Source organism: Hemicordylus capensis, chromosome 3 (assembly GCF_027244095.1).
Source record: "Hemicordylus capensis ecotype Gifberg chromosome 3, rHemCap1.1.pri, whole genome shotgun sequence".
In the NCBI taxonomy this organism is placed as follows: Eukaryota; Metazoa; Chordata; class Lepidosauria; order Squamata; family Cordylidae; genus Hemicordylus; species Hemicordylus capensis.
Window position 1 is genome coordinate 120,600,042 of NC_069659.1, and position 14,387 is coordinate 120,614,428.

The 14,387-nt window shown below is 40.1% G+C and overlaps 1 protein-coding gene across 4 annotated transcripts in view; it reads right to left on the bottom strand.

Annotated features, from left to right (window-relative positions):
- The window catches only part of SHROOM2 (shroom family member 2), a 176,769-nt gene that overhangs the window by 9,085 nt on the left and 153,297 nt on the right, over positions 1-14,387 (bottom strand). For 3 of the 4 annotated variants that reach the window (XM_053311753.1, XM_053311756.1, XM_053311755.1), the window contains 3 exons: positions 13,949-14,026; positions 10,117-10,881; positions 3,739-4,290 (listed from right to left, as the gene is read on the bottom strand). In XM_053311753.1, the coding sequence (XP_053167728.1) occupies positions 3,739-4,290; positions 10,117-10,881; positions 13,949-14,026 (1,395 nt within the window). The remainder of the gene's footprint in view (positions 1-3,738; positions 4,291-10,116; positions 10,882-13,948; positions 14,027-14,387) is intronic. The other variant, XM_053311754.1, reaches the window with a different exon arrangement.

Sequence of the window (14,387 nt, forward strand, 5' to 3'; positions counted from 1 at the left end):
GTGAAACCCTTAATATTAAGGCCCACTGGGAGTTTCTTGCTCTCTTTCTTTCATTTTAACTGTCTTTCTGAAAGACTAGAATATATTCCAAGCAGTGACACAGTTTACTCTGCATATCCTTTAATTATTTACAGAGTATCTGGGAAAAGTCAAATTCTCCATTGATTTTTAAAACTTATGTAATGGTGATGCTACAATGCATAGTAGAGAATTAGACAGGCACTTCTGTTTAGTTTTCCAAGTACATCTCCACATAGTATTTGGGTATTTCATGAGCCCCCACATACTGAAATTTGTAGTTTTCCAGCATTTTTTGGTCTGGATAAGTCCACTGCTAAATAGTTTTTGAAATATTAAAAGATTAACGAGATTGACTTGTGTTTTTGAGCTGATATTATGGTAAAGTTATCTGAAAGATGGGTGTCAGATGCTTGGACAGGGGCGCAATTTCAGTGTTTGCCCTAGGCGCTATTTTCCCTAGACACGCCTCTGTATACAGTCACAATGTTGTCTGGTCCTACCCTTTTGAACATGCTGACAGTGGAAGCATGAGATGGGCAAGGAGGAAAATTAAGACACCTTTTTAATTTTGCAATGAGGAAAAAAATTTAACATCCATTTGCCTGAAAATTAGCTCTCAGCATTACTTTCCTCTGGTTGGGATATATTAGGGACAAACACCTGTGTCACATTGTTGAAGCAGAAAATGTCCAGAGAGCACCATTTTGATGTCCCATCCTGATTAATTGTAAAAGGTTGCTTTCACTTTCAAGCAGAATTATTTTATAGCTCCTGCAAACGGAAATGGTTTCAAAGTAAATTCAATGAGACCTGTACTGTGAGAAGTTGTAGAAGTGGTCAGAATGCTCAGAAACTAATAAACAGTGACATTCTGTGAAGAATTCCACTGTTTAATTTTGGTTGATATAGTAGTGTTGGTAGATGATTACATTTCATTTCTGTTCTCTGGGAGAACTGGAACAGATAGATCGTAAATTAGTGAAGAGTTTGACTGCTTGGTTAGCTGGTTTTAGTTCTGTTTATATACAAAGAGTAGCTCTAAAAAAACTAAAGGTCTCTGCTGGCATTCTGAAAGGACCAACAGCAACGGTTCCACAAGGGAAAGCACTGGATAATCAGTTTAGAGATGCCCTAACTCTGTATATCTCCTTGTGATTGCCTCACTCTTATCCTGCACTTTTTACTATTGTAGAGGCTGTTTTATTCTGGTTTTTAAGAATTGTTTATGAAGAGTGGTGGCATAGAAATCTTTTAAATAAAGTGCACAACAGGCTGGGCTTACTGAAAAGTATGGAGGGGGGCAGGTTAAACAGCTAAAGGAGAGAGAGTCCAAGGGGTCTCTGAGGTAAAAGAAGAGCAAGGGGGAAAATGAGACAAAAACCTGCAAGTACTGAAACAAAAGGGGCTAAAGGAGGGGAGTGGAATGGCAGACACTGTGGAGCTGATTCCTGAAGAAGGCTGACGGGGAGCAAGAAGTGTGGCTCCATTCAAGAGGCCTTCAGGGAGCAGAGTGTCTGCCCAGATCCAAATTGTCTTTGGTGCCTATCTCTAACTGCTAGAGTAGTAATTCTCTGCTAGAGTAGGAGGAGGAGTCACAGTCACTTTAAGGAGAAGGGAATCGGGTCTCTAGGTTGGATAGGAAATTGAACTAAGACGTGCCACTTCTCAATCCCGTTCATGCTTGTTGCTGTTTAATTTCTTCCTCATTTCTTTATTTAATTTCTTCATCATGTCTTTTATTCCTCATTTTTTAAAATACACGACTGAAAAGTTGTGAATGTACTGAGTAAACGTTTTCATACAACTACGGCCTTATGTATCTCCAGTGTTTAAAACCATATCCATGCCTTACTACTACCTACTACAGGATGAACGATTTCACTTTTAGGATAATTACAATTCACTAGCAGCAGAGTTACTAAGCGGATAGTGTTGACAGGAGGCTTTTAGGACAAATAAACCCTCTCACATTAGGCAAGAATGGGAAATGATGCTTTCTGACAAACTTCTGCAACTTGCTTGGGTACCTCTTATGGGCAGGAAGTCTGGATTTTCACAGAAAGATGAAGAAACAGACAAGCTATATTTTTTCAGTTCACTGCATTCCAATCCATGCCAGGTTCCCACAAAAATTGTGTACAAAATGGAAAAACACACAAAAGCTTCAATAGTGGAGACATGAATACAGTTTTCTAAACATATCAGCTCTTCTGGACATCAGCTAGCAACGAGTAAAGAGCGATTGCATGGTCATTTTGTGGTACAGGAGGAATGCATGCAAACTCCAAGCCCGTTTTACATATATAATTTCCGTGTGTGTGCCTGGCTTGCTTGCTCATGTTGCTCCTTACCCATATTGCTCCTTACCTACTGGGAGACTGAAGAGTTTAGAAAATTCAGAACTGTTGAGCACTCCATCCTCGTACACAAAAGGAACATTTCAGATGTTTAATTATTTTAAATTACTAAGCATAATTATTTTAAATGGAGAAATGAGTCTAGGCGCCACCCCCTTTTCTGAACATTTGCATGCTAGGTTTGATGGTGTCGTCACTCTCAGCTCCATCCACCTACAGACTGGAGGAGCAAGTGCCACTTCAGGAGCACATCAGTCTGTGAGTTGGTGGGGAGCTGTTTTGTGACAATATGTTGCAGATTCCAATATGTTGGCAATCCAGCTGTACGAGGTACAGGGTGATGACTACCACTCGGGTTCCATGATGTCAGATGGGTTGTCAGGCCTGGCCACCAGCATCTACTGCCACTCTGAGTGCCTGATCCACTGCTATGACCTCACCAAGTCTAATAATAGATGCCCAGGTAGCCTCTAATGCCACCATCTCCAAGGTGGAGCTCAAGCTGCTGTAGCAGGGCTATTCAAGCAGACAAAGAGGTGAGAGAAGTGCAGCTGCCTTAGGACAGTAGACCACCACAGCCCATGCACTTCCATCAACTGAAGCACTGCAGAAGGAGGGGGCCAAGAACCCCGGCACACAAGTCAGAAGAGTGAGGTCAGGAATGAAGGAGGGCCCAGTCAAGGTCCTTTTCTGCAAAGTGGACCCATAGAGAAGGCAACCTATTTGAAAAGTATTTCTTGCCTGTCATTTCTGATTGGCACTTTGGCTAGTTTTAAAAAATTAAATAAACTAGGTAAATATATTTGTATTGAATAAGCTTAGATGAAAAAATGTTTAGATGAGAAAACTTGAGAGTTTCCAGTGGGATTAGAAAACTATTAATATTTAATAGAGCTTTGATAGTAAAATAATTCAAGAATTTTTAATTTGGCAATTATGCTCATTTTATGGTATTTTTCTGCTGCCTGGCCTTCCTGAGTCTTTTTCTTGAGCAAAACAAAACCTTGCTTTTTTCTTCTTATAACTGAGTGTCTTGTTTTACTATAAAGCACTTTGTATAAATGTATTTTTATAAATATTTATGAAAATTAAGCTTATCAACAGCCAGGATAGCTAAATGAACCTTCATGTTCAAAAGCAGTATAACTCAACACCAGATGAAGTGTTGAACCTCCTGCACAGTTTGAGGAATTATGAGAAGTATCTGGATGTCCACTGTTGAAAAGAAAAGGTTGGACTAGAAAGCAGATTGGTATTTACTTTTGTTGTAAGACCACCTCCCTCTTAACAGAAATAGTTGAAACTGAACAGATTTATGAATGCAATACCACTGTTTTGTAGAAAAGAGAATTCTACTCACTTGTCTTCTGCAGCTTTTGGTGAAGGGACCTTTAAGAGAAACTTTCTGCGCTGCTGAGCTTCTTCTAAGAGATGTTCATCTTTAGGGAAGATTCCCACCATCAAATCCATTGTCGTTTTTATTTTCACATTAGGGTCCAAGATATCTGCTAGTGATTTATCCTTGCCCACAATCTCTCTGGCTAACTCCTCTGACTTCCAGTCTTCCATTGTCTTTTCTTTGGCCCTCACATAGCTAACTGCATGAGTGGGAGCATCACTGTCCTTTGGGTTGGTCCCAAGTCCTTCAGCAGCTTGCAGAGAAGATAATCTGGCCTTGTTTTCAGGCTCCAGTTCCATACCTTGCCTTGTATAAGCACAGAACCGTGAGTAGGACTGTTCAGAAGTACTGAGTGTCTTAATCTGGTCTTTCTCCAAGCCACTAGGTAAAGCAAGAGGCTCTATTGTGCTCACAAGGTTCTGCCTACTTTCCTTCTCTGCATGGCTCTCAGAATGTACAATCTTGATAGGAACCATTTTTACTGTTGTGTTGTTATCCATCACTCTTTCAATCCTTGTGAAGAGAGACAAAAACATTAATTACTAAAAATGGTACACCACACTTATTATTTACAAGTTGTATACACCAAAGAAAATGTGAACAAAGACTTGTTTCAAATATAAGAACTAAGTAACATAGTTGTAGCTTTCTATCTCATGGATTAACCTCATTTTCTTATGAATCAAATATTAATATTTAAACTATAAAGGACAGAGAAAGCACTATACTTATGAGGGCTATGGCACCTGAAGAATAAAAGTTATTTCTTCAGTTTTAGAAACACAGGAAGCTGCCTTCTACCAAGTGTACAATTTATCTACCAAGATACTTTGGTCCATGTAGCTCAGTATTGTTTATAGAGACTGGTAGCGGCTTCTCCAAGGTTGTAGGCAGGAGTCTTTCTCAGCTCTATCTTGGAGATGCCAGGGAGGGAACTTTGAACCTTCTGGTCTTCCAGATGGCTCCATCCCCTAAGGAAAATATCTTACAGTGCTCACACATGTCTTCCATTCAAATGCAAACCAGGGCGGACCCTGCTTAGCAAAGGGGACAATTCATGCCTGCTGTCACAAGACCAGCTCGCCTCCCATTTTATGTTTAATGATCATGCACATAAGATAAAATCCTTAGTGAGATTTCCATCTCTGCTTACAGGCATTCAGTGCTTTGAATATACCAACCAACTAATGAGATGTGCCGCCTCAGATGGTGGACTGGTGGAGGTGGCAATGGAGGATGCTGTCTGTCTCATCAGTTGTTGAACCACTGCACCACCTTTTTGAGTGTCAGCCAATATTACCTCATTACTATCATATGTGGGTGGCTCTGCTGCCCCTGCCCCTGCTTGCTTTGTGAGACCCTTCAGCAGACAAGGTGCAGTGGCAGGCTGGTATGTACCATGCTTTACACATCATGGGTGAGATCAGAATAGAAGGGAGATTGGTATATGATGCACTGTGAAGGTGCCAGGTCATGATACCACCTCAGGAGATCTGGGGGCAGACTTGGGTTGGGCTTGTATGGACAGCTTATGCCAGTTACGAGAGCACAGATCACGACACAACTGATAAAAACATTGCAACATTTTATAATGGGACTGGCTTTCAGTTTGCAATGGAATTGCAAGCTGAAGCATTACAAGACATTCCATTTGCCATGTGCAGCATTATACCTGCATTGCTGCATACCAGTTATTCTGCCATATTATTAATGAAGTCTGTTTGGCACATTGGCCTTTGGGGTCTCACAGGCTTCTATTCTGTCTTCTATGCTATTTAACATCTACATAGAACCACTGGAAAGCTTGACTGGGAATTTGTGGTGTGTTGTCAGTAGAATGCTGTCGACACCAACTCTCTCTCTCTCTGTCTTTTCCATCATTTCCCAGTGAGGCTGTAGAAGTTCTAGACTGGTACTTGAAGCTGGACTGGGTGAGGACAAAAACTGAACTTTAATCCAGACAAGACAGATCTTGTGTCTCCAAGACAGTCCTGGTTAAGAGATCTGCTGATCTACAGGGCTCAGGAAATCCACTAGTCTACTTGTCTGTGATGAGTGAAAAATGATGCCGGACAAGCGGGGGGAAAAATCCTGGCGAGTGATGTACCAATATAGCTCAACAAGTAAAACATTTTTGTCTGGCTGGTGAACAGAGCAAACACTTATTGATTCCTACTGATCTAGCAAAAGAAATTTCATATCCAACTCTGACCTGGACTCCTTTTGAAAACTCAGGTTTACTTATGGACCCAATCTTCATCCCAAAGGCACAGTTGAGAATAGTGGAGTGCTTTCGCCCAATTGAAATTGGTGTACAAACTATGGCCATTTCTGGTGAAACCATGTCTACAGCCTGGTCATGGTAGCACATGATTTTGTTATATTTAGTTCACTACTATGTGCTCTACATGGGGTTGCTCTTGAAAAATAGCTGGAAAACTGAGCTGATCCAAAATGCTATGGCTGGGATATTGACTGGAGCAGATTATTAGGGTCATATGACTCCCTAATTACAAATTATGCTGCCTTATTATCTATTTTTGTGCCCAATTCAAAGTGCTGGTTTTCCAATTCAAAGTGCAAGTACAGGATACGTTCAGGACCACTTCTTCCCATATAAACTTTATTGAGATTCTGTATAGAAGCTCTCCTCCTGGCTATGGAACCCATATCAGGCAAAGCTTGCCTCATCCATTTGTTGTCGAGTCTTCTGCAATCAGGTAAACTTTTTAAAAAAATCTGTTTTACTATTTTTTTCAAAACATGTATCAGTGTTTCCCCAAACCATTGCTCATTTTGAAGCCACATTAGTTAGTATACCTAACACATTTATTTAAAATATTTACAATATATATATAGCCTGACATCCAGATTTACACTGATCACACTACACCACACAATTTCCACCAATCTCCCTCTCCCTCTGAAGCCCACTGTGCCTCTCAAATGGGTCCCTGAGGGTCACACAACCCTCAGGGACATATTTTCAGGAGGCACAGTGGGCTTCAGCAGAAAGTGGAGATAAGTGGAAAATGCAGTTCTGTGGTGCATGAGCAAGCTTTATTCGAGATGTCAGCCACTGTTTTGTAGGGTTTTTTTGGCTTATCCCAGTTCACAGGCTTAGGTTCCAAACTTAAGCAGACATTTAGCCTGCAGAGTTTTATCTCCCACTAGTTACATTGTAGCAGTTTTTCTGGTTGGTCTTATCTACTGCCTCTGTGTCCTGTTAATTATAGTTTTCTGTTCTGTTTCAGTGGTTGTTGGGTTTAAATGTTTGTTTGTTTGTTTGTTTGTTTGTTTATATATATACTGCCTGATATGTGCATCTCTAGGTGGTGTATACAATTTAAAACACGACAAATATAAAACAGAGAAAAAACAGTTGAAACAATTTCACAGAATAAAAAGTTAACGCAATCTCATAAGACAAAAACAATTAAACAGTTTAAAATTAATTTCAGTTAAAAGCCTGAGAAAACAGGTGTCTCTTGAGGGTCTTTATAAAAGCAAGAAAGAGATGTTGGGAGGTGTCTTGATCATTTTAATGGAAAGGGATATACATTATCTACCTCTTTAAACACATTCCTTAGTATCATAATGTTCCAGATCTGTTTTAGACATTGAAAAGTCCTGCCAGCACTGGCACAGTATGACAGTGTTCATGGGACAAATTTGTAATGTATGTAAGAGTACCCCATCAGCTTTCTCCCCATTATAGTAGATACTCAGCATGTACAGCATGTGCTGTACATAAATTTAATTTTTATATGTTCAGATTTGGAATATTTTATCTAAATAAAGCACAGCTGCTGGCTTGTTAACATATATGTTACAGTGATGCCTGGTATTTGGTGATGGTCAAGATTCACACAAGATGATAATCCCAGGCGACATTTATGAGTGTCTTAAAACTGGGAGATATACTATTGCATGTTAACAGTCTCCTAAATATGAGCTTCAGCATTTATTGATGCAGATCTGAATAAGTAGAGAAATGCATATCTAGTCTGGGGCACTGACAAAATTCATCTGTTCATGCACAATTCATGCACACATTTTGGAAATTTAACATATACATGTGGTTTGCATTATTTTTTTCCTTTTAGGCACATATAATGCCTTCTTTACTGCGGTTACACAGAATGCATAGCCAAGGATGGAACTAGTTTCTGGCGCTTCTGTGCACAACTGAATAAAACTGTTTCCATGCCCACACAGTAGTATTCCACCCTTTGACATGTTTTTACTTGTACAGAAGACATGTGCTGGTAAAAGAATTCTACAGATCTTCCTGTGTGGCTGTGTGTTCTTAAGCACACAGGTGTAATTCCACTAATTTTAATGGCATTCTGCTGATGAAAGCATGCCTCGCTGGTATTGTAGGCTTGGATCCAAGGTATGGATCCAAGTTATGGATCCAAGGTATGCAGCATGCTTTTTTGCAATCTGGGAATACTGTGCTCAGGAAGCACAGGAAGCACCAGGAAGCACCAGAAATATATGCACCAGGAAGCACCAGGAAGCACCAGGAAGCACCAGAAATATATGCCTGCGAAGGTCGTGCAGCCCTCAGGGATGTATTTCCATGTGACACAGAGGACTTCTGGAGGAAGGGGAAAGCACTGAAATACACACACACACACACACACACACACACACACACACACACACACGTACAGTGTTCGTTTGGAACTCTTCAGAAGTATTTATGCTACCCCAGTACTTCTCCCATTGCACCAGTGCTTCATTAGTCAAGATGTCACTCACTAGTAGTCATCCCTGGTAACTATAGGTAAAGAGAGTTGGTCTCTGCTGTAATGAGACCATTATTTTAAAGAAGCACTTTTAAAATGGTGGCCTTCTTATAACAGAGACCAACTATCTCTAGCACTTTTTGATACTATCCCAGCTTGATACCACTGGTATCCTTATGGCGTGCTTTGCAAGAACAAGATGGGGGCACGACTTTACAGTGGTCCACTCCTGCCTGGAAGGGTGGTTTTGGAAGGTGGCACTGGGGAATGAATGCCTTCTCAATGTCTTGATATTGGCCTATGGCATCCTGCAGTTCTATCTTGTCCCTCATGCTTTTTTCATGTCTGTGTGAAATTGCTGGAGGAAGTCCTCCAGGGGTTTGGCATTGGGTGTTGCATTGCCAGGATGCATGCTATCGCATGCTATGTATATCTGCTATGTATATCTGCGTCGGCTCTAGCTAGAGAAGTGGTTCATGCTCTTAACTTGTGTTTGGAGCCAGCAGTGGCTAACAGGCTGAAAATGCTATCCTGATCAGAAAAAACTGTGGATATGATGATGGTTTGTCATCCTGTTCCTGATGGAGTTGCACTCCCACTGAAGGATCAGGTTTGCACCTCGGGAGTGTTTCTGGACCTGGCTTTGCACATAGATGTTCGGGTGTCTGCTGTTAATCACTGGTGTGCCAGCTTCGCTCATTTCTTTCTAAGATATGGCAACAGTGATCCATGCCCTTGTGATATCTAGATTGGATTACTGTAATCCAGTGTGTACATGGGGCTGCTTTTAAAGACTCTTCTATTCCAGAATGCAGTCCCTAGAGTTTCTAGTTCCAGACTTGCAGACCACACTATACCAATCCTTTTCAAGCTGTATTTGCTACCATTTAGTGACCAGGCACAATTTAAGGTGCTGGTGTTGACCTTTAAATCCTTGACTGGCTTGGGGCTAAGGTACCTGAAGAGACACACTATCCCTTTTTAAATGGGACCAGAACCATTCACAGTATTCACATTATGGTCATTTCATTTTCAATCCATTTCCTATCCCTAGGATGGAACTAGACTTTTTCACCTCTCACAAACATTAAAGTGAAGTTTTAATTGAATTATCCAGCATGACCCTATGACTAGTAGGGATGTGCACAAGCCAGCTCAGCAGCTGCAGGCGGGGATCGGTTTCTTTAAGAAGGAGGAACGCAGGTGCTTTACCTGTTCCTCCACCATCCCGCTGCTCATCTTAGACTGGTGTGGGTGTGCAAAAGACTGTGTGTGGCTGCTTCCTTGATCCCAGCAGCCTGCATGTGGCGTCAGCTGTTGGTGAGGGCCTGTTTGTTGGTTGAGTGCCCTGGGCCTCCCCACTCCCCACCCTGCAAGGGACATTTGTTTCCCTCGCTCAAAAGTTGCGATACCCCTGAGTGTTCTTTTTTAGTAAAGAAGGCTGGAAGTACTACTCTACCAGTTCTGCTTCATCATTTGTAAAACCCAATAGAAAGCTTAATGTTATGCAGACTTGAGGGACAACTATAATTAATTTTACTTCACAAAGCTAGCAAAGTCAACAGCTTATATAATACCAAATTACCTTGTGGGATTCTCATCCTGGAGAGCAAGGGGAGGCTTGTCAGTTAACTTCTGGGGAGCAAATTGTGGTGAAGGGGACCTTGAGGTCTCCATTCCAGGTTTCAGAAGGTAGCGATACGTCAACGAAGGAGCAGGTTCAGATTTGAGATGCGATTTTTCTTCTAAGTGCTGACAAACATTTTCTATGGACTCTGATTGCTGTGGTTCTGGCAGCTCAGTGTTTGTTAATTTTCCAGAAACCTTTACAGAAGACTGAGAAGGAGACAAATGACCTACAACCACATTAGCAGAGGTAGGAGAGACAGATTGAACTGGTCTGTTGGGCAGTGTCAGTAACGACTCTGGTGGAGTAGCAAGTGATGCTGAAGAATTGTCCTGTCGTCTATATTTATTAACTCTTTTGGATGGGGAAGGCCGCTGGGGCACAAGGCCATGTTTCTTATTCAACAGTGCTGGATCTGTCTGCAGACTTTCCTCTCCTTTGCCTTGTGATGTACAGAAGTGATCTTTACTGGATATTTGTAGTTCAGAAATATCAAGAGGTGGCACATTGTAATCTTTGCTTTTCTCACTCACATTTTCCTGTGAATATCTATAATCGCTGGGCAATGTCCCAGATCTACCTCGGCTCCTCTGAAATGCAACTGTGGGCTGCTCTGTGTGTGTGGGCCTAGCAGATGATACCTTCCGTTTGTTTCCTAAACTGTAATCTGGCTGAGCTGCTGGCTCTCCAGGACAGCCTTCTGGGTACCCTGTATCAGGAGGCCTAGAAAAAGAAAAGAAAGATTGTTTGGTGTTTCAACTGAGATCGCTGCAGGGTATTAGAAGGCCAAAGAAGATGGTTTTTATTCAATTACCTATAAACAGCACCATCAACTTACACAATAATGCACAAGGAATTTGTGTCATATTTCTAATAAAATGGGATGAAGAAAACCATAGTGCCAGGGTAGATTAAGGCTAAGTACTGCCACACAATGCAACATATCCTTGAATTAACCTTCAGCATTATAAATCTAACAAAAACAGAATTATTAGCTCTTTTGCACATGAATTAAAAACAGCTTACTTGAATTGAATTTAGGAACATTAAATAAGGACAGTACATAGACTTATATACAAATAATTAAAGCATGTATAGACAATTTTTCTCTTCTTAAGCCTTATCAAGTAAGTATAGAACATCAAGTTAGTATAGGTAGAAATGTTAGGAATGCAAAACAGCTATACAGAATAGCAACTTCAAATTTGGATTTCCTGGTGCCAAGAGACATAGTAGAGGAAAAGAAAATATTTTGCAAATGATGAGGGATGGCAACATTTTGTGGTGACGCCTTTTAGCTGAATGCAACTTGTTACTGTGGCTAACAAAATACCTTACCCTGATCCAAAACTTCTGAGATTCATTCTGGTGCTCCATGGAAACGAAGGCTCTGAGTGTGCCATCCTCCATAGATCTTTGTACTTGTGTTGATAATGGTGCTGCTTGTGCTAATGACGTACTTGTCCTCATTTTGCTTTATGTCAAAAGTGCCCATGAGTACTATATAGCTTTTTCTTGAAAACTACTAGAAAGAAGAGTATACTACTTTCCTATTCAACTTCCTCTACTGCTAACTGTAAACAGGAATGTGCTATAATTTCGTTAGAGCAGGAAAAAATGAATGAATTTCTACACTCTACTGCACACATGCACACGGGCAAGTTCTATACTAAGAAATCAGAATTACTGTGATCTATATAAAATTGATGCTCAGTTTTATGCTCAGGATCATCTGACACAGATTAGAGCCCTACATGGAAAGGGAAATGTCAGATGTTCAAACTGGTTTCAGAAAAGGCCGAGGAACAAGCGACATTATTGCTGATGCATGCTGGATAATTGAGAAAGCCAAAGAATGCCAAAAAGAAGTCAATATATGCTTTGCTGACTACAGAAAAGCCTTAGATTGTGTCAGCCATGCCAAGTTGTGGAATATCCTTAGGAAAATGGGTGTCCCAGAACATCTCATTGTTCTCATGAGAAACCTATACAGAGAACAGGAAGCCACAGTCCAGACGGAACATGGTGAGAAACAGACTGGTTCCAGATCGGCAAAGGAGTAAGACAAGGCTGTATACTTTCTCCTTCTTTATTCAACTTATATGTTGAACATATACTGAAAGAAGCTGGATTGGAAGAAGATTAGTGTGGTTTTAAAGTTGGAGGCAGAAATATCAGTAACCTTTGCTACGCTGATGACACCACTCTGATAGCTGAGAATGTGGATTGACTAATAATGGAAGTCATGGAAAACAATGAAAAAATGAAACTACGACTAAGTGTAAAGAAGATTAAACTAATGACAATGGGTACAGCAACCAGCCTCAGAATTTATAATGAAGATATTGAAGTGGTGAATAGCTTCTGCCTTTTAGGGTTGACCGTCAATAGTAAAGGATCCAGCAGTCAAGAAATACGCCGAGACTAGCACTTAGTAGGCTTGTAATGAAGGCCTTGGAAAGGATATTTGGAGGCCGTGACGTGTCTATACCTACAAAGATTAGAATTGTTCAGACAATGGTTTTTCCTATGACACTCTATGGATGCAAAAGTTGGACTTTGAAGAAGCAAGATACTTCTGTTGAACTTTGGTGCTGGAGAAGACTTTTGAGGATACCATAGACAGCCAGGAAAACAAATGGATCATAGAACAAATCAAACCAGAATTTTCACTCGAGGCACAAATGACCAGGCTCAAACTATGATACTCTGGACACATTATGAGAAGCTCAAGCTCCCTTGAGAAGTCCGTAATGCTGGGAAAAGTTGAAGGAAAAAGAAGAAGATGACCAGCAGCAAGGTGGATGGACTCGATTACGACAGCAATGAATGCACCACTGAGAGACCTAAAAGGCCAAGTTGAAGACAGATGATCCTGGAGAGAATCTGTCTAGGTGGTTGCTAAGAATTGACACTGACTTGACAGCACTTAAGCAATCAAAACATAAAACTGAACAAATTTGGATAACTGTTCTGGCTCTTGCTAGTAATAAGGAGAGACAAGTTATAATACAGGTACTGAAGCTTTGCCCCCTGACTGTTGGAATTGTATTCAGTCCCTGTTCCAGCAGACATTACAAACACACTTCCAAGCAAATCTGTTCCTGTAAGGGCTAGGAACTTGAACAGAGGAGAAGAGAAAAAGCTGAGATTTTCAGGAAGCTGAGTTGTGTGACCAATATAATATTGTGTGGTCCTACAAGTGCATTATATAGACCTATCAGATCAGTCCACTAATTTAAGAATCTGCTTCCAGGAAGGCATTCAAGAACAAGATGGACTGGAATCTCTCAATCATTCTTCTATATAAGGAAATCTGCTTTAGATTAAAGAAGAATGAGATGTACAAAAGTATAAGAAAATTCAAAATTTAAAGGAACAACAATAGTATTTGAATTGGTTGATATCTCAAAATGTACTGAAAATAGTGTTTAAAAATAGAGGAGACATAACATGATAGTGAGGATGAAACAGGAATACAAGAAAAACCAAAGTACATCATATGATTAATAAAACTTAAGGAATTTAGTAAGCTAAGCTTTCAGGGAGCTTCATGAGTTTTATATATCGTAAATGCACTCAAAAAATGTTTTAATTAAAGTATGCCAGATTTCCCCGCCCCCCTAATCCTCTTTTAAAATTTAGTAGTTAGATGTTTAAATAATGTCAAAAATAAATGCAAGGATTGTTAACATTAAGGAACTGAAAGGAAATATTAGAAGAATACGCACAACAAATAATGTGGTCAATAGTGTTGTTGCTAGAGCGAAAGAATAAAAGCAAGAAGTACCTCTGAAACCCAGAAAGAAGGCAAGTTTGCTCTCTGATTAGAGGAGGCTGAAGAGACACTGTGAGCTTAGAAAAGAAGCTGAAAGAAAAAAAGTAAGAGCCTTAGGAATTCTACTTATTCCTTCATTACTGACAGGGTAAATGCAATAAGTTAGACATTTTCAAAAGTTAGTTCATTTGATAAATTCAAGCAAAAAATTAGAACTAGGATTTTTGAATCAGAACTACTATTATTCATTGCTCTAAATCAAATGCAACCAGAGATTCAATAAGGCTATGATTTTGTTTAAATTTGCCATCAATAGTTACATATAGATTTTGTAGATCTATACAGGAAAATGTCAGAATTAATGTTACTACAATGGAAGAGAGATTAGTTCATGGCACCAGAAACATGAAACAACTATAAATTAATAAGGTCAGTATAAAATATTGTGAAC